Here is a 20,238-nt window from a genome sequence, read left to right as displayed (position 1 = left end):
CGGACCAATCAGCTCTCTGTAAAGTGGACCAATTAGCTCTCTGTAAAATGGTCCAATCAGCAGGATGTGGGTGGGGTCAGATAAGGGAATAAAAGCAGGCTGCCTGAGCCAGCAGCGGCAACCCACTGGGGTCTTCTTAGCACTGTGGAAGGTTTGTTCTTTAGCTATTTGCAATAAATATTGTTGGTAGTCACTCTTTGGGTCGGCATTGCTTTTATGAGCTGTAACAGTCATGGCGAGGGTCTGCAGCTTCACTCCTGAGGCCAGCAAGACCACGAACCCACCGGGAGGAACAAACAACTTCAGACGCGCCCCCTTAAGAGCTGTAACACTCACCGCAAAGGTCTGCAGGTTCACTCTTGAAGCCAGCGAGACCAGGAACCCACCAGAAGGAAGAAACTCTGAACATGTCCGAACATCAGAAGGAACAAACTCTGGACACACTACCTTTAAGAACTGTAACACTCACCGCGAGGGTCCGCGGCTTCATTCTTGAAGTTGGTAAAACCAAGAACCCCCCAATTCCAGACACAATAGCACCAGGTACACAGTGGTATCAAGAAATGCCAGTTCTCTTCCTTCCCCTCCCACTTTTCTATCTCTTTCCAAAGCTGCCCAGCTCCGGTACCCCCTCCCAAGCTTCTCTGCCCTACTCCTGTCCCCTGTGATCATCTCAGGTTCAAACTCCACTCTCCTTTCCTGTCCCTCTCTCCGGACCACCTTGGGCTGTTGGCACCTCTGCCTGAGTTGGCCTCGCTGTGAATTGTGAACTGGTGCACAGGGCAGCATCAATCTGTGAAGGCCACTCTGTGCCCTGCTGCCCCACGTTGGGACATGCTGGTGGTATGGCCAAGCGCTGGTGGGCACACAGGATAGCCACACCACCCAAAGCAGTTGCCCTCCCCGATCACCAGGTAGGCAGGCAACTTGGACCCTTGACTTCATCCCAACTGGCCAAGAGTTGGCCGCCGTCCTGGGATGGACTTTTGCAATACCACTCAGGCCATGACCCCATGGATGGGCATCAGGAGACTCATGCTGTTACCCCAGTCCTTCCCATACACCCTTCAGTCAGTGTTTTCCCCTGTCTGGGCCTTGGTTTGCTCAGTTTGTACACAAAGGGCAGTTTTCTGTACACCTCTGTACAGAAAGAGATGTACAGGACTTTTAGGTCGTTCCAGTGCTAACAGAGTCTAGTTCTATTCTGCTGCATCCACAGCTCTGCTGCATCCACAGCCCTGCTGCCCGAGGTGTGTAATCTCCAGCCACTGCCTTATTTCCATCTCCCTGATTTCTTCTATTAAGAGATAAGTTTACAAAGTAGCCCGACCAGGCAAGGAGATGGCTGAAGCTCTGCTGTATTTAGTGACTCTGCTGCTGCTGCTGTTTTCATTATAAACGGGCTCCTGGGTGTCCCCACAGTCTGACTCAGTGCTTTCAAAACCACTTCCATGTCTCAGCCACAAGGTGCATTCCCAAGAGGGAGGAGGTCCAGGCCCCTGGAAGTTAGGATTGCCTTTCCCATGCATCAGAAGTGAGCTCCCTGGAGGACTCTGTGACTCACAAGACTGGGGTCCTGACTCTGCTTTCACAGCTGGAGCACTGAGCAAATGTAACAAGAGCCATCGTTCAGGGCCGTTTCCCTCATGCCAGATGCTGGGCTGAGGCTTGTCCCTGCACTTCATCATCTAACCCTGGAAACAACCCTAAGAGGTAGGGCTATTAGAATCACCATTCTTGGAAGAGGAATTGAGGTTCAGAATGGTTGAGTAAGTTACCTAAGGCCACAGGCTTTTTACCCAAGGCTCCAAAGCAATAGAGCACAGTGTTAGCCCTTGACAGCCCTTTGATGGCCACACACACAGGGTGGCACTGAGGGAGCTGGTGTTCTGGTTCACCAGGGGATTTTGCAAAGTGCCCATTGGCCGTTACTTTCCTGACCTCCCCAGATGAGTCAACGATTAAGCTCACAGGTCTGAAAACAAAGAGGTCAGACCCAGGACTCTGGGCCCCCTCTAGTAAGTCTCAGCCTGCTAAAAGCTGAGCAAGATCACATGGCACAGCATCCCAGTACTCACCGAGGCTTGAGTGTAGGTGACGGCTTCTAAGATCTCAGCTACTCCGTCTGCCTCCTGCAGCCCACTGGTCTCTCCAGATGCCTGTGTGGAGACAAACTGTGCCACACACCGGGCAGAGCGGGCAGGGCCCATAAGAGTTGGACGACGGGGAAAGTCACAGAAACTGACAAACCGACTCTCCTACAGAGAAACCGTGTGTGTGTGTGTGTGTGTGTGTGTGTGTCAGAGACGGAGTGGGGTTAAGGAGACAGCGTGTGTGCAGTGTGCATGGTTGGTTATTTGTTTTATTTTTTTATTTTTATTTTTTTATTTTTTTGAGACAGGGTCTGTCTTACTCTGTCACCCAGGCTGGAGTGCAGTGGTGCGATCTGGGCTCACTGCAAACTCTGCCTCCTGGGTTCAAACGATTCTCCTGCCTCAGCCTCACGAGTAGCTGGGATTACAGGCACACGCCACCATGCCGGGCTAATTTTTGTATTTTTTGTAGAGACGGGGTTTCACCATGTTGGCCAGGCTGGTCTCCAACTCCTGACCGCAAGTGATCCACCCACCTCGGCCTCCCAAAGTGCTGGGATTACAGGCGTGAGCTACTGCGCCCAGCCTGGTTGTTCATTTTATTTCTTTCCACATTCTATTGCTATAACAGAATACACAATGATTTCTCACTCTCTCTAACATATCGACTTTCATTCTATCCAGGTCCCCACCACTCTCCCAACCTTTGTGAGGCTGTCATTGGAATCTTGCGCTGGGAACCATTACAGCCGAAGCATGACTTCCTGGCATTACCTAATCTTTCTAATTAGCCTCCTAAAGGCAGACAAGGAGCCCGAGTGCTGTGATTTTGTAACCAATCGCTTGTTCTTGGACCCTTGGGTTGTTTCTACTTTTTCAGTATTAATGGCAATGCAGAGACTAACGCGTGACTACACTGATCAACATCACATGACTGTCAGGCTGGGACCACTGGCTCATGGAACACAGGCATTCTCATGGGCCCAAATTCCACTTCTCAGGGGCTTTCCAACAGAATCGACAGCATTTTGTTTTTTACAAAGTTAACAAAATCAATTTATGTTCTGTTGTGGCGTTGACGCCACCCAAAGGGCAACAGGAATTGCAGGAATGTGCTACCTTCTGCTCACCTCTGACTGCATCCTGGACCCCTTCTCCCTGGGAGGCCTCACCCTTGTCATTGGTCAGGCATCACCTGCTCCCTAACTGGCTTCGGGTTCCTCCTCTTTCCTCTTCCTGCTCCCACCTGACACGTTGAGTTTGGGTTTGAGGATCTCCCCGTGTTCCCATCACACTCAGCTCTGCCACTGTATGTGCGTATGGAAGTGCATATGAGCAGCTTATTAAACAGTTCCCAGTTATCCCTTTATCTCCAGCACCTACCCAGGGCTGGCACCCAGCAGGTGCTCAGTCAATCCTTAGAGGAAGGGAAGGAGGGAGGGAAGAAGGAGTCATCTTTTTTTTCCTGCCCGCCACTCCATCCCCAGCTTAGGAACGAATTCATTTGCCAAGCATAAAAGCTAAGTTGAGGATCGTTTTTTATAGAAATTTACTCCCAGAATATCTCAGTTTAAACTTTGATTTTAGAATCTTGACACCATTTCTTGGCAAGAAGGTGGGAAAGCAGGCCATTGACGGCCACAGCCACGGAAGATCCTGACACCTTATAAGAAACACAGCTCCCCACACCAGAGATGGCTGACGCTCTTTAAAAAGTGAAATCACGCCAAAAGCCCAAAATAGGACTTGAGGCAGCACTTGCCAAAATGAGAGGTTTCAGAAACTCCACGCCACTGTCTGGGCATCCAGCCCTCCCCAGGCTGCGGCTGCTGGGGTTGCAGGGCCCACTGTGGGATAGTAGGGGAGCTCACCGAGGACTCTTCGGGGTCACACAGCTCCTCGGGAGTCCTGGGGTCAGGGTGCACGGTGAGCTGCTGGAGGGAGCCCTGGGGAAAAGAGAGGGATCAGAAGCCACGGTTTGCACATACACAGCATGACTGCCAGTGGAAGACATGATTGTTTTTGTAATGGAGAAGAACAGGTAAAAGCGTGGGAGTGAGGATGTACAGCCTGCGGTCTCAACCACAAAGCCAGGCCACCTCTTGGCCCACTCTCAGTTATGGGGGGACTCTCCTTGGGCCAGTATCATACTGACCGCTGGGCCAGAGAGGTCCCTGGGGAGCATTGTGTTCAAGTGTGGACACCACAGCAGCCTCCTATCTCCAGGTCCCCAGCTTGTCAGTGGCAGGCCCTGAAACGCACATCTCCCTCTCCCAGAAAGTTCTTTCTCCTGCAACTCAATGCTTCTGGGTTTGAAGGCCTCATCCCAAGAAGGCTACTGCAGCCTCCCTGCCTCCACTCTCCTCCCCTCTCCCCACACCTAACAGCTTCCTCTCCACGAGGCTCCTAAAGTGAGCATTTAAAAATTGCCCTTTGGATTTTAACTTCTTAACATGCTCCAATGTCTTTCACTCTACTCCAGATAAACCCAAACTCCACCCCGTGGTGCTGTCCTGTTCACCAACGAGACACCAGTAAATACATGTACTGACTAAATGAGTAACTACAATAACTTAGCGATCTTTAGAATGCCTTATTCATAAAAGCCCATTTTGACAGTAAAGTCAGTTTAAATTTTTTTTTAAGTGCACATTGCCTAGAAGGCGGGAAAAGCTACCTCTCACTCTGGTATTCTAGTGTATCCCACCTTTTCAGAAATTACTTACGTGCAATTGCCACCCGTATCCAAAGATCAAACCATTTAGGGCTATAACAAACCTGGCTCTTTTATATAAAATCTTAAAACGTACAAAGTGCTTTCACACAGATTATTTTATTTGACCTACAAGACTGTGGGGTAGGTTTTCTTATCTCCACTTACAGATAAGGAAACACAGGATCAGAGAATCTGGATAACCGTCTCAAATCCACAAGGTAAGTTGAAAACTGAGGATGGAAATCTAGGTTTTGGGGTTCCAGGCCTAGTGTTATTTCCCATCGTAACATGCATGCTTCTTTGAGGATGTAAGAATAAAATAATAACAATAATAGTTGCTCCATTTATTGCATGGCGAGTCTGTTCATCTACCTCCCTGATCTACCTGGAGTGGGACTTTAACTCACAGTAAATCTCTCGAGCCCTGTAGCTCCTGCATTGCCCACGAAGATTCCAGCGCTGGACTCAAAAGCCAAAGCCTGGGAGGACCGCTGGAAGGGGATGCGGCTGTGCTCCTCACAGTTCACGAGGAGGGTCACTTCCTCACCCTGGACAATGACGGCGAAGCGGTTCCACCTGTGGGTCATCACAGGCACCGAGAAGGCAGCAGCCTCTTGGGACACATGGGAGCCTGGCTCCGTGTAGTAGAGGATGATCCGCTGGTGGCCGTCCTCCACACCTGAGAGCCGCAGGCCCAGGTAGATGACCTTCTGGAATGCGTCAGTGATGGCAAAGAGCACGCCGCCGTGGGTGCTGCTGGGCTTCACCATGACGCCGATGGCGAAGTCCCTGAAGAAGGTGGATGGGATGAGAGTCCTGGCTGGGCGGCCGACATTGGCACCAGGCCCAAAACTATAGGCCGGGAAGCCACCATAGCCTGTGACAAAGGATACGGACGAGGGCAGCGGGACACCGATGAGCTGCGTGAGGTCGAGGTGACCCTGGGAAGCAGATTCTGCAGGGAGGGAGAGAGAGGCCACGCTTTACAGGTATATTCCACTTTGCTTGAAAATGAGGAAGAAACGCAGTCACAAATGAAACGGGATCACTCAGGAACCTTACCGAAACTATAGTTCCTAAATGGTTGTTTTTCAAACGTTTCGACAACGACCCACAAAAAGAAATGCATTTGCACTGCAACCCAATATACACACGTGTAGACAGATATCTGTAACACTGAAACAGAAGTTTCATAGAACATGATTGACTTTTAATACTCATCAGGCACTCAAATATTTTTCATTTAATTATTCTTTTTCTGATTCATTTTATTAAAAACATGCTGGTAATTAATTACTAAATTGATTTTATAATCCACTAATAGTTCATGATCTGCAGTTTGGAAAACACTTATGAGTAATCTCTAGAATATATAATGTTCCCCCATCAACTTGGAGATTTTTTTTCCCCACTATAAAATTGAATAGGGGCCAGGCATGGTGGCTAATGCCTGTAATCCCAGCATTTTGGGAGGCCCAGGCAGGTGGATCACTTGAGGTCAGGAGTTTGAGGATAGCATGGCTAACATGGTGAAATCTCATCTCTACTAAAAATACAAAAATTAGCCAGGGGTGCTGGCACATGCCTGTAATCTCAGCTACTTGGGAGACTGAGGCAGGAGACTCGCTTGAACCCCGGAGGTGGTGGTTGTAGTGAGCCGAGATCGCACCACTGCACTCCAGCCTCAGTGACAGAGGGAGAGTCCATCTCAAAAAAAAAAAAAAAAAAAAAAAACTGGATAGGTTTGTTTTGTTTTGAATGAGGTCTATTGTTTAAGTGCCTCTGAGTGTGAGGGGAAAATCAGGGACACAGTGAAGTGTTCCCAGGCCTCAGGGCAATTGAAATTTGTGTCATTGTCATCGCCTTTGACATCACTGCCATCATCATCCACATTCCCCAAGCTCTGTCTGTACCAGGCCCTGCTCTAAGCTCTCTACATACATTAGCTCATGTAATCCTCAAAACAAGCCTATGAGGTTAGGTACTCTTATCCCCATCTTACTTCTGAGAAAACTGAGGCTTAGAGAAATTAACAAATTTGCTCAAGGTAAGTTGCATGCAGGTTTCAAACCCAGAGCATCTGACCCCAGAGGTTATGCCACCACACCTTGCAGGGAGAAATGGTGGAGCTCTATTATGGTGTCCTGAAAAGGACCCCAGGCTTGAGAATGTTGGCCCATCCAACTATTTTCCCCAGGAGAAGGCTGCAGACTGGCTTGCAGCAACATGCACCCACTTCTGAGTTGATATCCAAGGTACTAGCTGTGACACAGGAAGGCAGGTCCCAGGGAGAGGGGGACAAGACCACTGTAGCCAGGACAATGGACAAGTAACACCCTTTGGCCTTGGAAGTGAAGCCGGATCCTGAGGATTCAACCAGATGAGGAGGCCTGGAATGAGTGAGGATCAGAATCGAGCAGTGTCCTCCTCTGGAGGCCAGAGGGCAGGGCAGATTCATTGGTGGCTGTTTGGGGTATGGTCAAAAGCCAGAGGCCATTGAGAACCTGAGTGGTTTCTGGGGACTTGGCAGGTTGGTCTCCAGAGAAAACCCCAAACACTCGAGGGGCCCTCTAAGGAAAGCCCTACCTAAGGAATTGGCCTGATTCCCAGTTTACCCAACTTGCAACCGTCTTATTGGACACAACTACGTAGCTGTGTGACCTCCAGTGAGTCACTGAACCACTCCAAGTCTGAGTGTCTTCCTCTATCATACAGGCACTAAAATGGGCTCCAAAAGAATGACTAAATGAGACCGTCCATGGAAACCCCTGGTTAATAATGGTAGCAATGCAACAAACATTCACTATTCTTTATTTTTATTATATCCACTGAACAATCTCAAGAGGTCAATGGGCAGGGATAATCACTCCTGCAGCACTGACCAGGAAAGCGAGGCTGACATGGGAGCCTGCCTCTGTGCCCTTGAGCTCCCTTATAAAGAATAATAACAATGTGGTTTTCATGCATAGTTTTACTTAGTCCTCACAGCAGCCCTGGGAATTAACTGCTCTTATCCCTTGGGAAGATGAGATGACTGGCCCGAGGTTACTCAGCTAGTAAGTGGCAGGACATTTTCGAGCCACTGCTGGTGTGATTTCTGGCTGATTCACTGCTGCAGCCTCACTGAGATGGGGGAGTCTGTACCAGGGTTGCGGGTGGGGCTCCACCTAGTCTGCCTACTATATCAGTGACCCTTCAGCAGCAAGAAGGATGGAGTCAAGACTCCAGGCGGTCCAGGAACTCAAACTTCCCATGAATGGGTATGTATACTCAGTGGCTGGGAGAGGGAGATGCCCTGACTGCCGTGCCCCCATCTCGACTCCGCAACACTCACGGAGAAGGCTGCTCACCGCCAGTACTAACCTCAATTATTATGAGATACCTAGGTTACACAAAAAAAATACAGTATAAAGAACAATATGAGACACTTGGTTGTTAAATGGTTAAAATACCAAATTTTATGCTATGTATGCTTAACCACAATTTTAAAAAATGCGAGTAATTAGCCTATAGGGTTGTTGTGAGGATTAAAGGACATAATACAAAGTTCTGGCACATGGCAAATGCCTAAAAAGTGGTGGATATCATGGCTGGACACACTGTGGCTCACAACTGTAATCCCAAAACTTTGGGAGGCCAAGGAGTGCAGATCACTTGAGCCCAGGAGTTCAAGGCCAGCCTGGGCAACATAATGAGACTTCATCTCCACAAAACAACAAAAAAGCCAGGTGGTGTGCACCTGTAGTCTCCGCTACCCAGGAGGTTGAGGTGGGAGGATTGCTTGAGCCCAGGTGGTCAAGGCTGCAGTGAGCCATGATCATGCCACTGCACTCCAGCCTGGGTGACAGAGCGAGACCCTGTCTAAAAAGAAAAGAAAAAAGGTAGCCATCATCATTATCATCATCATCATCATCATCATCATCATCATCATCATCACCATCATCACTGTCATCTAGACTTACTGGTTTAGAAAAGAACCGCAGAGGTCACCTGACACAACTCTATCTGTTGATAAAGTTGTATCAGGTTGTAACAGTGACCTCTAAGGTTCTATCGTACCAGACCCTGCCCTGTCTGATATGATAACCAGTAGCCACATATGGCTATTGAGCACTTGAAAAATGGGTCTTCCCAACTGAGATGTGTCATAAATGTAAACTACAAACTAAATTTCAAAGACTTAGTTTGGAAAAATATCTCAATACTGTTTACATTGATTATATGTTGAAATCATTTTGAAAAACAATGGATAAATAAAATACATTATACATTAATGGGTGTGGTCATGTGTGCCTGTAGTCCCAGCTATTCGGGAGGCTGAGGTGATAGAATCATTCGAACCCAACAGCTTGAGGCTGCAATGAACTACGATCATGCCACTGCACTTCAGCCTGGGTGACAAAGAAAGACCCTGTCTCTCTCTATATATATCATTAAAAAAAATTTTAAAATAGAGCTAGGTATGGCGGCTCATGCTTGTAATTCCAGTGTTTTAGGAGGCCAAGGTAGGAAAATTGCTTGAGGACAGGAGTTTGAGACCAGCTTGGGCAACATAGAGAGACATCATCTCTACAAAAAATTTAAAAATTAGCAGAATGTGGTAGTGCGTGCCTGTAATCTTCTACTCTGGAAGTTGGGCCAGGAGGATCACTTGCACCTAGGAGTTTGAGGCTGCAGTGAGCTATGATCACCCCAATGCACTCCAGCCTGGGTGGCAGAGTGAGACCTGTCTCTAAAAAAATAATTATAATATTATGAGGAAAAAGTATGTGCTCACCACTCCACTTAAGAAAGACAGTATCAATTCAGCTGAAGCTCCCATGAACTGTCTTCGGTCCTTTTCCTCTGCCCATTCCCTGGCAGGAGCCATTCTTGTGAATTTAGTGTTTATCACGCCCACGCATTTGTGTGTCCACTCGATATGTGTTTCCAACAGAATGTAGAACCATGGTGTGCATTCTACACCTCATATAAATGGTGGCATGATGCACACATTCTTCTGAAACTTGCTTTTATTTTTCACTCAGCATTGTATTTTTTAGATTTATCCCTGTTGATACATGTGGCTCTGATCTTATATTTTCTTTTCTTTTTTTTGAGACAGAGTCTCGCTCTTGTTGACCAGGCTGGAGTGCAGTGGTGCAATCTCGGCTCACTGCACCCTCTGACTCCTGGGTTCAAGCGATTCTCCTGCCTCAGCCTCCTGACTAGCTGGGATTCAGGTGCCCACCACCATGCCCGGCTAATTTTTGTACTTTTAGTAGAGATGGGGTTCGCCATGTTGGCCGGGCTAGTCTCGAACTCCTGACCTCAGGTGATCCGCCCGCCTTGACCTCCCAAATTGCTGGGATTATAGGCGTGAGTGAGCCACCGCGACTGGCCTGGCCTGGACTTATATTTTCACAACAGTACTCTATGGTATAAATAAGCTACAAGGGGTTGATTCACATTTCTGTTGGTGGAAAGTGAGGTTTCCATCAATATTACAAATGATACTGCCATGGACTCCCTTATACACATCTCCTCCTGCTTACCTGTGCAGGTAATTCCACAGCTGGAAGTGGAATTATTGGGTAATATGGGTATGTGCACCTACAACTTCCCTGAATGTTGCAAAATTGTTCTCTGAAGCAACCGTGTCATGTCGCACACTCACCAGCAGCATATTCTTGCCAACATTTAGGGGAGGCAGAGAGATGCAATTTGGGAGAGGTCCACGGGGCTTTTCAACTGTAGTGATAGTGTTAATTGTTTAGGTGGTATTCAAAAGAAATATTCATTGTATTTTTCTTTATAGCAAATTTCACGGAAAATATTTCATACAATTTTTATGAAAATGATTAACCCCTCCTCGACAAAAGAGCACATCTGATCCTGTTGCTGCCCTGTTTAGAAGCCTTCTATGAAATAGGATTATTCATGGCCCTCAGGGCCAGGGCTGACTAGGCTGCTGCCACCTGGCTCAAGAGGCCCTCTGTGGTCAGGACCCAGCTGCACTCCCTACTCCCTGACATGCCTGACACAGCCCCAGTGTGCCCCATGCTGTCCCAGGGACTCCCACCCCTGCCAGGAATGCTTTCCTCTGTGCCATCTGCCCCAGCCCAGCCCAGTTATTTTCACTGAATGACTCCTGCTCATCAGCCCAGGCCTCGCTTCCCCTGAAATCTCGCTTCACCTCCTGCACTCATACCCTTCCCTCTGGGGGCTGCATTAGAAGCCCTCTCTGTACACACAGGGTCCTCCATCATAGCCCCTGCATGTCACTATTGGGTCACTTGCCTCTCTTCCCACTGGGCCATCTGTGTTCCCAGTAACCAACCCAGGGCTTATAGTGAATGAATGAACAAATGAATGAATGTGTACATATTCTCAAGTCCCCTCTTTTTTTTATTTTTTTTTGAGACAGAGTCTTGCTCTGTTGCCCAGGTGGGAATGCAGTGGCATGATCACAGCTCACTGCAGTCTCCACCTCCCAGGCTTAAATGACCCTTCCACCTCTCAGCCTCCCAAATGTCTGGGGCTACAGGCATGCAGCATGACACTCAGCTAATTTTTTCATTTTTTTTGTAGAGACAGGTCTCGCTATATTGCCTACGTTGGTCTCGAACTCCTGGACTCAGTGATTCTCCTGCCTCGGCCTCCCAAAGTGCTGGGATTACAGGTGTGAGCCCCCGCGTGCAGCCTCCAATCACCTCATTTTAGAAAACACTAAACTAAGGTTAATAGAGAGGAAGTGTTCGCTGGCCATGAACTCAGATTTGATTCTCAATTGAATGCTTATCCTCTCCAGTTTACAACTTGCTTTAAAACAGAAATTAATTTTAGTTAAAGAATTGGTAAATTTTGTTAAATTTGACCACATGGAAAAAAAAAGTTCTGCAGAGCAAAAAATAATAATAAAGATAATCCCAGCAATGTCAAAGAAAACCCCAAAACCATGAAATGATATTTGCTACAAAAATCACAGCAACAAACTCATTTCTCTAATATGCAAAGTAAATGAATACCCAAAAGAAACATGGGCAAAGAATAGAAAATTCTAGACACGGTAAAAGAAATTAAAATCTTAAACATATGAAAAATACTCAACCTCATTCACAATGAGAGAATGACGAGTTAAGATTACGAAGAGATACCATTTTCCCCATCAGATTGACAAAGATCAGAATACGCTGTGTTGGCAAGGGTTTAAGGCAGCAGGCCTTCTCCTGCGTTGCTGGCAGGAGCATAAATTGGTATAACGTGGTGGGAGGCAATTTGATAACATTTATCAAAATGGCAAATGTGCATGTACTCATTGACCCAGCAGTCATACTTCTATGAATTTTTTGACAGATAAAGTTACATATGTGAAATATAAAGTACATACAAAAATATTCACAGCATCATGGTTTAAATTTACCTAAAATTCCCATCTTTGAGAATGATTAATATAATAAATTATGACAGGTTCACACAACGAAATCCAAGGCAGCATTTCAAAAGATGTGATTCCTTAAGTACTAATATGAAACAATCAAGATGTACTATGTAAAAACAGACAAAATAACAAGGTGCAGAAGTGAATTGCTATCAGTTGGAAATGTATGTACTAATACAAATTAAATATACAAGATATATTTAAATATACATGGTATATTACAATATCTCTAGAAGAATACACAAGAAACTGGGGGCAGAGGTTGTCTCCAGGGAAGGAAGCTGGTTGGCTGGGGGCTGGGAGACTTGCTTTTCACTGGATATCTTTTTATACTTTTTTCTATTTTACAGCATATACATGGTATGAAAAGTAAAGACATTTACATAGTTTTAAAGAGATTAATTCCTTGCATCCACTTATAGAAATCATAAAACCTATTCTTCTTGCTTTTCCTCACTCAGATACAGCTTATCTTTGTACAGAAAGAAAGAAAAAAAGAAGGAAAAGAAACAAAGAAAACCACACATCCCACTGAGATTTCTTTTCTTTCCTCCACGGTTTAAAGATAAAAACAAAACAAAACCACAAACACCCTACTGAGAGCTCTGCTTTCTTCTTCACTTATCCAATCCAGTAAAAAGCTTTTCCTCTACTTCCTCTCTCTTTCCTGCTGGGAACAGGAGGGGGAAGCCTCTTTCTGCTGGGAAAATTCCTGGTGCCACAGAGAGTAAAAGCGCCAGAGCTTCACATCCTGTGGCCTGTTTCCAAGTGGTGTCTCTGAGGGATCCAGGGCCAGGTAAGCATTCAGGGGACACAGGGAGAAGGGTCTGAGAGGCTCCCACTCAGAAAGCTCATTGCTTAAACCAGCCTAGTGCTTCCCATGGCCAGTAGATCCAGGCTTGCGCATGGCAATTCTGGGAATTCTTATGCCCAGGAGTCTGCTTAAAAACAAAAACTCATGAATCTATCCAACATCCTTGTTTTCTAGACAGGGAAACTGATGTTCAGGGAGACTTCCATGACCAGGAAGCACAGCCAGGAAGCGACAGATGGGGCAGCCAAGCAAGGGTGGACAGAGTCTTTGTACCACGAGTCCCAGAGCTGGTGCCCTCCCACAGCCCCCGACCACTCCAGGCCCTGGCCAGTGGTTGGTCAGCTGGAGAGGGGGCAAAGGAGGCAGCCTGCAGTGGAGAACATCCTCTTCCTTGGACACAGCTGTGATGAGATCCCTCCTTTGCCCTTTACGAAACACAAAGCCTTTAGGCGATGACTTCCTGGTGATCAGGGGAGGTTCCTGCCCACTTCCCATGTGGGGATTCAATGAGACGACAGGTGGGAAATGCAAGGTATAAGCTTAACAAAAACCAAAGTCTGCAAAAAAGATCCCTTCCTAACCTTCCCGCCCTCCATCCCCCTAGACCTCAGCCATTCAAGACAGGACGCATGGATAGGTGCTGGCCCGCAGGCCTTGTTTCCACAGAGTCTGCCAAGAGGGAGCCCAGCCATGAATGTAGAGCAAGCCCAAGTCAGCCCCAGCAGCCCAGCCCTGCTCTCAGCAAAGCCCAGCACATCCTTCCACATCCACTGTCCCATGGCATGGTGTGGTAGGGGACGACCCCTGGCCTGGAGTGACCCACGCTCACTCGTGGCTGCGCCTGGGCCTGCTGGCTCATTTCCCTTTGGCCTCTAGCAGGAGGGCCACCTGCTTAGGCAGCCACCAGGGAGGGGAGGAGAAGCCAGGGAGCCAAGACAAACAGGCCCAGCAACTGGGTCCATGGGCTTGACCTCGGATGGCTCTGTGCTGGGCAAGAAGGGAGGAGGGTGGAAATCACAGCTGGTGGGAAGACATCCCACCATTTTGGAGGGGATTGGAGACTGGCGCGGAGCATGCTGTTGGAACTCTGCAGCCTGAGGATTCTTGGAAGCAGCCCACACTTATCCCCAGATAATAATACCTCTCTTAGAGGACAATTGTGTGATTAAATAAAATAATATACCTAAAATGTTTGGCACACTGCTTAGCACACAGAGTGCTTAATAAATGGTAGCTGCCATTTCTTTCACTATTATTATTACCCTGCTATTTCCCATGCAATTGTCATACTGGAAAACTCAAGGTATCCTGAATGGGTCCTACCTTTTACACCTCCGAGCCTTTGTGTATGCTGTTCCCTCCGCTTGAGGAACTGCTCCACACATCTCAGGGCCCAACTTCAATGTCATCACCTCCTCCATGAAGTCTTCTTGGATTCCTCCACCAAGTAGTCTGGGCATTCCTGCTCCTGCACTTGGCCCTGACTCTATGTAGCATATATGGCATCATATGACGGAGGTGTTGGACCCTACCATCTTGGAACCTCCTTAAGTGTAGGAACCGGCGTCCACTTCTCCCTGTCTCCCCCACACCCAGGCTCTGTTCCTGAGCAGGTCCTCAGGAAGTGTTTGCTGGCTGAACTAAATCCTAGGCATTCCAGAATTGAAGGTGCCAGGCTCACAGTCTGAGGCCCTGGTGAGAGTCACTGAGGTCGGGCTCCAGTCCGACATCGAACAGTGACCTCACTGCATGCCCATCCATCACCTGAAAGTCCAGGCTCCCGCCCACCTCCACGATGCTGGATCCACTGGCCCAGGGAGCCCATTTGGGAGGCATGAATCCATGGGGCAATGAGAGACCCAGGGAGGGGAGGAAGGACTCAGGTTCAAGACTCTGTCTGTGATCTTGGGCCAGCTGCTCCCCCTCCCTGATCTCAGTTTCCCCATCAGAGAGTTAGACCAGATAGACTCTCAGAGCCACATCCACTGTGATTTATTCTATGTATTTTCACTGCCTTCAAATACTTCCTGGGGCTACATCTGACCGGTCTTATTCTCTCACTTCATTAATGATTAGAGATAGCTTCATTTCCAATGGGGGTTTTTCAACTTACTTTTCCAATTCATGAATTTGATCATATTTCTAAAGCTCCCACATTGTGCCTTGTGTAGCGCTGGAGACATGGAGCTAAGCCTGGAACATGTGTGCTCAAGCAGCTCACTATCTAGGTGACCATTAGCAGTCATCTGCTCCTATTACAAGCTCCAAAGCCTTCAATGGCTCCCCAGTGCCATCAGCATAAAAGCAAAATTCCACTCGAGACACCGTCTGCTTCATCTCCTCATTCTCCCCCCGTGTCTTTGCCTTCACTCATGCTATTCCTTCTAGTGACATCCCTCTTCCCCATCTTCTTACATCTAAATCTTTCCAGTCAGTTTCAGCTGCACCCCAACACACAGGGGCTCCACTCTTACTCTGCAAAAAGGGCCAAAGTCATCCCCCCTCCTCTAAACATCCACAGAGCCAAGGGGATGCTGTGAAGGAACGGACACAGGGAGAGACAACCTGAGCTTCCCTCCCTCAAATCTAGTTCAGACTCCTAAGTGCAGTTTTGGGGTGGCCCCTCCTCAGGGCGCAGAGAGGAGAAATCAGACGGTTTCAGAGACAGAGGAGGCAGAGGAAAATCTGAGCAGTCAGGGCAGGGTGCGACTTTCCTCCCAAGGGTCCAAAGCCAGTTTCCATGGAAACCAGGCGGAATCCCAGCCATGAAGAAACAAACAGAGCAGGGTTCAGGTTTTCCTTCCACACAGATGACAGCGATTTGGCCAGAGATGAAGAACAGGAGCGAACTCTCACCTCTCCTCCTCCTTTCTGCCACAGGCTCAGGGACATCATCTGGCACCTCCCCTACCCCTCTGGGCCTCGGTTTCCCCTTCCGTGCTGGATCAGTCCTTCCATCTGTGGGGTCCTGAAGCAGTGCCCGGGACTAGCCTGAGCTTTGGAGCCTTGCCTCCCTAGAGAACTGTAGCTGGCTTTGCAAAGCTCCCTCTCACAGATGATCATCCGGGACCTGAGCCCAGCGCTCGCGCTAGTTAGCATTTGAGGCCGGAGGAGGCTAAGGAGCGTTCCTCGCTCCAGGTGAAGGAGCGCTGCGGAGACGTCCCGACGGAGGCGCGAGGGAGGCTGAGGACGCCCCGGGACCGTGCGCGGCAGCGGCCCCTGGCGGTCTCTACGGGAACTGCGCTTCCACCAACTGCAAGGAAGGCTTTCCACCTGCGCTGTGAACCGGGATCCCAACAACAGACTCAAAGCCAACGGTCTGTAAGGGACCTAAGAGAGCACCGAGTGCTGAGAAAGGCCGAAGGTGCCCTTCCTCGGTCTCTACCATTCCCACGCACGCCTCTAAAGACCAATGCCACACTTAAGTCAGCTTAAACGGGGCCACGGTGACTCCTGCAAGCGGGTGGGTGTATTCCCACTGGGGGGCCGGGGCTGAGAGGGTCCAGATGACCCTATACTGCCTGTGGCCTGGGGCTGGACCAGTAGGATGAGGGTATGTAGGGTAAGGTGGGGGGACTGACCTTGGGACCCCAGAAGGGCTCCTCTTGCCTCAGTTTCCTGGCACTCAGCCCCTGGGGAGAAGAGGAGGTGCTCAGTCCCCCTCCTCTGCGCCTGCAGCATGGGGGGCAGAGCGTTGGAGAAGCCACGTGTCCCTCCTCCTTGCCCTTTGTCAGCTTGTCCTGCCAGCAAGTTGGGAGGGTGGGGTTCTTGCATCTTCTAGGACTGTTCTTTCCCTTCCCTTTGGACACCCCTACAGAGAGGTGGTCCCCAAGGACCCTGGGTATGTCTAAATCACACCTTCTGGCATGTGACTTCCCTTTCTCCCACCTGCCTGGAGGGACAGGAGTTCAGCAACAGCAGACTATGTGGGACAGTGCAGCTCACCATCTGGGGAGGAGCTTCCTACAATGCTGACCCATCCAAAGCCACCTGGCTTCCACCTGCTCATCTCCACTTATGGCTGCCTGACCATTGCTGCACAATTTGAAGTCTTCGGAAGTCCTTTCTCATGTTGAACTGAGGCAACCGCCCCTGCAACTCCCACCCACCTGGCTGGGCCTAGCTCTCTACCCCTCTGAGACCACACACAAGTCGGCCTCAACTTCTACATCCTGACCTCTCAGATGTTGCATGGGGTGGTGGAAAGGGCCTCAGCCTGCAAGGTGGACTCTGCCACCAACTTGGCATATGACTTTGAGCTGTCCCTTCCCTTCTCTGAGCCTCAGGTTCAATATCTGTCAAACTAGAGCCCTGGACTAAATATTTTCCAAAGGCCCTTGCCAGGTCTGACAGCCTCATCGTCTGCCTCCTCCTTGTCTCCCGCCAGTGTTTCAGTTTTTCTAACTGCCCCTAACTGCCAGTTCTTTCAGTCCACAGCCTTCAGGCCTGGAAGGAATGACTCCAACAGGGGCCGGGACAAACCCAGCCCTCCCCACAGACTTCCTTGTCTTTGGCCAGCAAGGCCTGGCCAGAGGCAAGGAGCACTGTGCTCAGGAAAATGTCACAGCTCTCTGCCTGTGTGGAAACTCAGCCCCACCCAGGCTGGAGTCTCCAGGGGCTCCTGTTTCCACCTGACTCCCTTTCTGAGGAAAATGAACACAACACAACTCACGGTGCCCGAGGGTTTATCTGCACCCAGCAAAGATGTGAGAGGTTCTTAGAAAAACCTATCACCCGATGCATTTCTTAGAAAAAGAACTGTTTCTCTGCCAGGGAAAAAATCCTGGATCAACTTAGAAAGGAGACCTGGCTCGGCCACAATCAAAGACCCTATTTTTCTGAATTACAGAAGAGCATTTTTCTACATGTAGACTTAGAACGCCTCCTTCTCTTTTCCGGTTTTCATATATAGCACAGGAATTTTCCTGTTCAATGAAGTTACTGTATAAGCTCTCCTCCCTCTCTCTCTCTCTCCCTCTCTCTCTTTCTCTCTTGCTCTCTTGTTCTCTCGTTCTTGCTTTCTCGAGCCTCTGACCTAAACTGGAGAAGACAATTTGAGGAGGCCTGGAGCTGGGGTCCTGGCTGAAGCTTGGTTTTCTTGGCCAGCAGCTGAAAAGCACTTAGCCCAGCAGGAAGTAATCCTCACCTGTCCAGTATCCTCTCCTGTTTCCAAAGCATCCTCTTACCTGTTCCTTCTGCCAGGAGGGAGGCAACGCAGGGATCGTTCTCTCATTTTGCAGAGCAGGGAATCAAGCCCCAGAGACAGGAAGTCACTCACTCAGAATCCTCAGTGCAGCAGCCAGCACTGAAGATGTGAAGCTGGGCTCTGCCTGTTATAGCCCATTGCCTTTCAAGGTTTCCTTGTGGCTCTCCCAGGCGCAGCTGCATACCTCTGTGTTCCCTCAGTCCCCCTCCATCCTTCCTCCCAGACACCCTCATCTGTCTGCAGTCCAGTGGCCAGTTCCCCTTGCTCTCATATGCTTAGACATGGGCCCTGGGCATGGACCATGCCAACTCATCTCTCGGTCCTTAGCACCAGCACAGAGCCTGGCAAAGGGGACTCTGAATGAACAGAATGTCAAGAAGCAACAGCATCAGCAGCTAAAATTTTCTGCAGGCTTGCAGCATGCAAAGTGCTGTTCAAAGGGCTTTCCACAAATCAGTCATCCTTACACTTGATTCTTTATGAGATGGATATTATTTTCCCCATTTACAGGTTAGAAAACTGAGGCTTAAATTACTGTTCCAAGTCCATGAGGTTAATAAGCAGTTGGAGTCAAGATTCAAATGGGACTAGGTAAGGTAGCCTGGTGTGAAGGTTTCTGCCCTAGCCACATATCAGAGTCACCCCTGGGAGCTTTTAAAAGTCAGAGGTCTGCCCCTCCTGCTTGGGCCTATGGAATCAGAGTCTTTCAGGGTCTCACCTGTGTTGATCTGATGCCCACTCTCAAGTGACAGCCACAGGTAAGGGCTAACTGCCTGGGCTTTGGCATCAGACAGACCTAGGCTTAGTCCTGGGTCTGCCACTCATGGGCCTTCCACAGATCACCTCGCCCCTCTGTAGCCTCCTAATCTATAAAGTGGGGCAGCACTAGGACCTGGCTCACAGAGACATTGTGAGAACAGACAACACAGTGAGAACCCTACTTCACACAGGGCCTGGTGTGTAGTGAGCATTTGCTAAACACTGGGAGTCCTCGCTTGTTGGGTTGGGTGCTGACCAGGGCCGGGCACTCTCAAGCTGTCAGTGCACAGCACCTCCGTTCAGCCTCACAACCACCTGCTAGCCATGAGAGAATTAGCAACATAATTGATGAACAGGCCCAGTGGATAAGGAACTGAGGAGAGCAGCCTGGAGAGAGAGAGCGTGGGGTGGCTCCCCCATCCTGTGACCCAGTTCTGCTGAGAGCGTGGGGTGCCTCCCCCGTTCTGAGACCCGGCTCTGCTGAGAGCATGGGGCGACTATCCTATCCTGTGACCTGGCTCTGCTCGCCCCGCTCCCTTCACACATGCCCACGTGCATGCCCACACACGCGGACCCCTCAGTCCGGGCAGCAGTTAGCCGCAGTGCAAGAGCCATATCCAACCTCAGGAAGAAGCAGTGGTTCCTGCTGTCTTGCTGCAGTGGGAGTCTTTACATCCCTTCCTTTACCCCCTTCCTTCAACCGCTGGTTCCTGGATCCTGGGCACAGAGCCACCCCAGGGACCATGTGGACTAGTGGCACAGTGAAGGCCAGCAGGTGCAGGCAGGCGTGAGCATCCATGGGCATCTGGGAAGAGTTTCGTTGTCAGCTCTTCTCGGTGTGTGGACTTTCCTTTTCCATTTGGGGAACAAAGACTCTTTGAGTGCATTGAGGGCCTTGAATCCTGAGGATGACATCAACTGAAATGAGTCATCACCCCCACCCGGCAGGCAGCTCTAGAGGGCTCAGCTCAGGGCTCTTGGAGGAAAACACATGGAAAATGGCACGGAGAAGAAGGGCCTGTCAGGGGCACGTGAGGGGCATGGGATGGGAGCCTGCAGTGACCTGCTGGACACGGGATGCTCTACAGCCCATGGCTCCTGGAAGCCGTCAGGCCCAGCATTCCAAGGGGACACAGGACTGCTGGCAGTGCCAGTGTAGACACATAGACCAGGGGGTTTCAAGCAGTATTTTCCAGGGCTGGGGATGAGACAGGGAGGGGGATAGAGGAG

At 49.3% G+C, this 20,238-nt stretch overlaps 1 protein-coding gene across 2 annotated transcripts in view; it reads right to left on the bottom strand.

The window, feature by feature from the left end:
• Positions 1-20,238, bottom strand: part of COL15A1 (collagen type XV alpha 1 chain) — a 127,546-nt gene that overhangs the window by 80,016 nt on the left and 27,292 nt on the right. For both annotated transcript variants that reach the window (XM_054501944.2, XM_063649756.1), the window contains exons 3-5: positions 5,217-5,764; positions 3,965-4,039; positions 2,079-2,159 (exon numbers count right to left, since the gene is read on the bottom strand). In XM_054501944.2, coding sequence (XP_054357919.1) covers positions 2,079-2,159; positions 3,965-4,039; positions 5,217-5,764 — 704 coding nt within the window. The remainder of the gene's footprint in view (positions 1-2,078; positions 2,160-3,964; positions 4,040-5,216; positions 5,765-20,238) is intronic.

Source organism: Pongo pygmaeus, chromosome 13, assembly GCF_028885625.2.
Source record: "Pongo pygmaeus isolate AG05252 chromosome 13, NHGRI_mPonPyg2-v2.0_pri, whole genome shotgun sequence".
Classification (NCBI taxonomy): Eukaryota; Metazoa; Chordata; class Mammalia; order Primates; family Hominidae; genus Pongo; species Pongo pygmaeus.
This window is presented reverse-complemented; position numbering and strand designations above follow the sequence as displayed.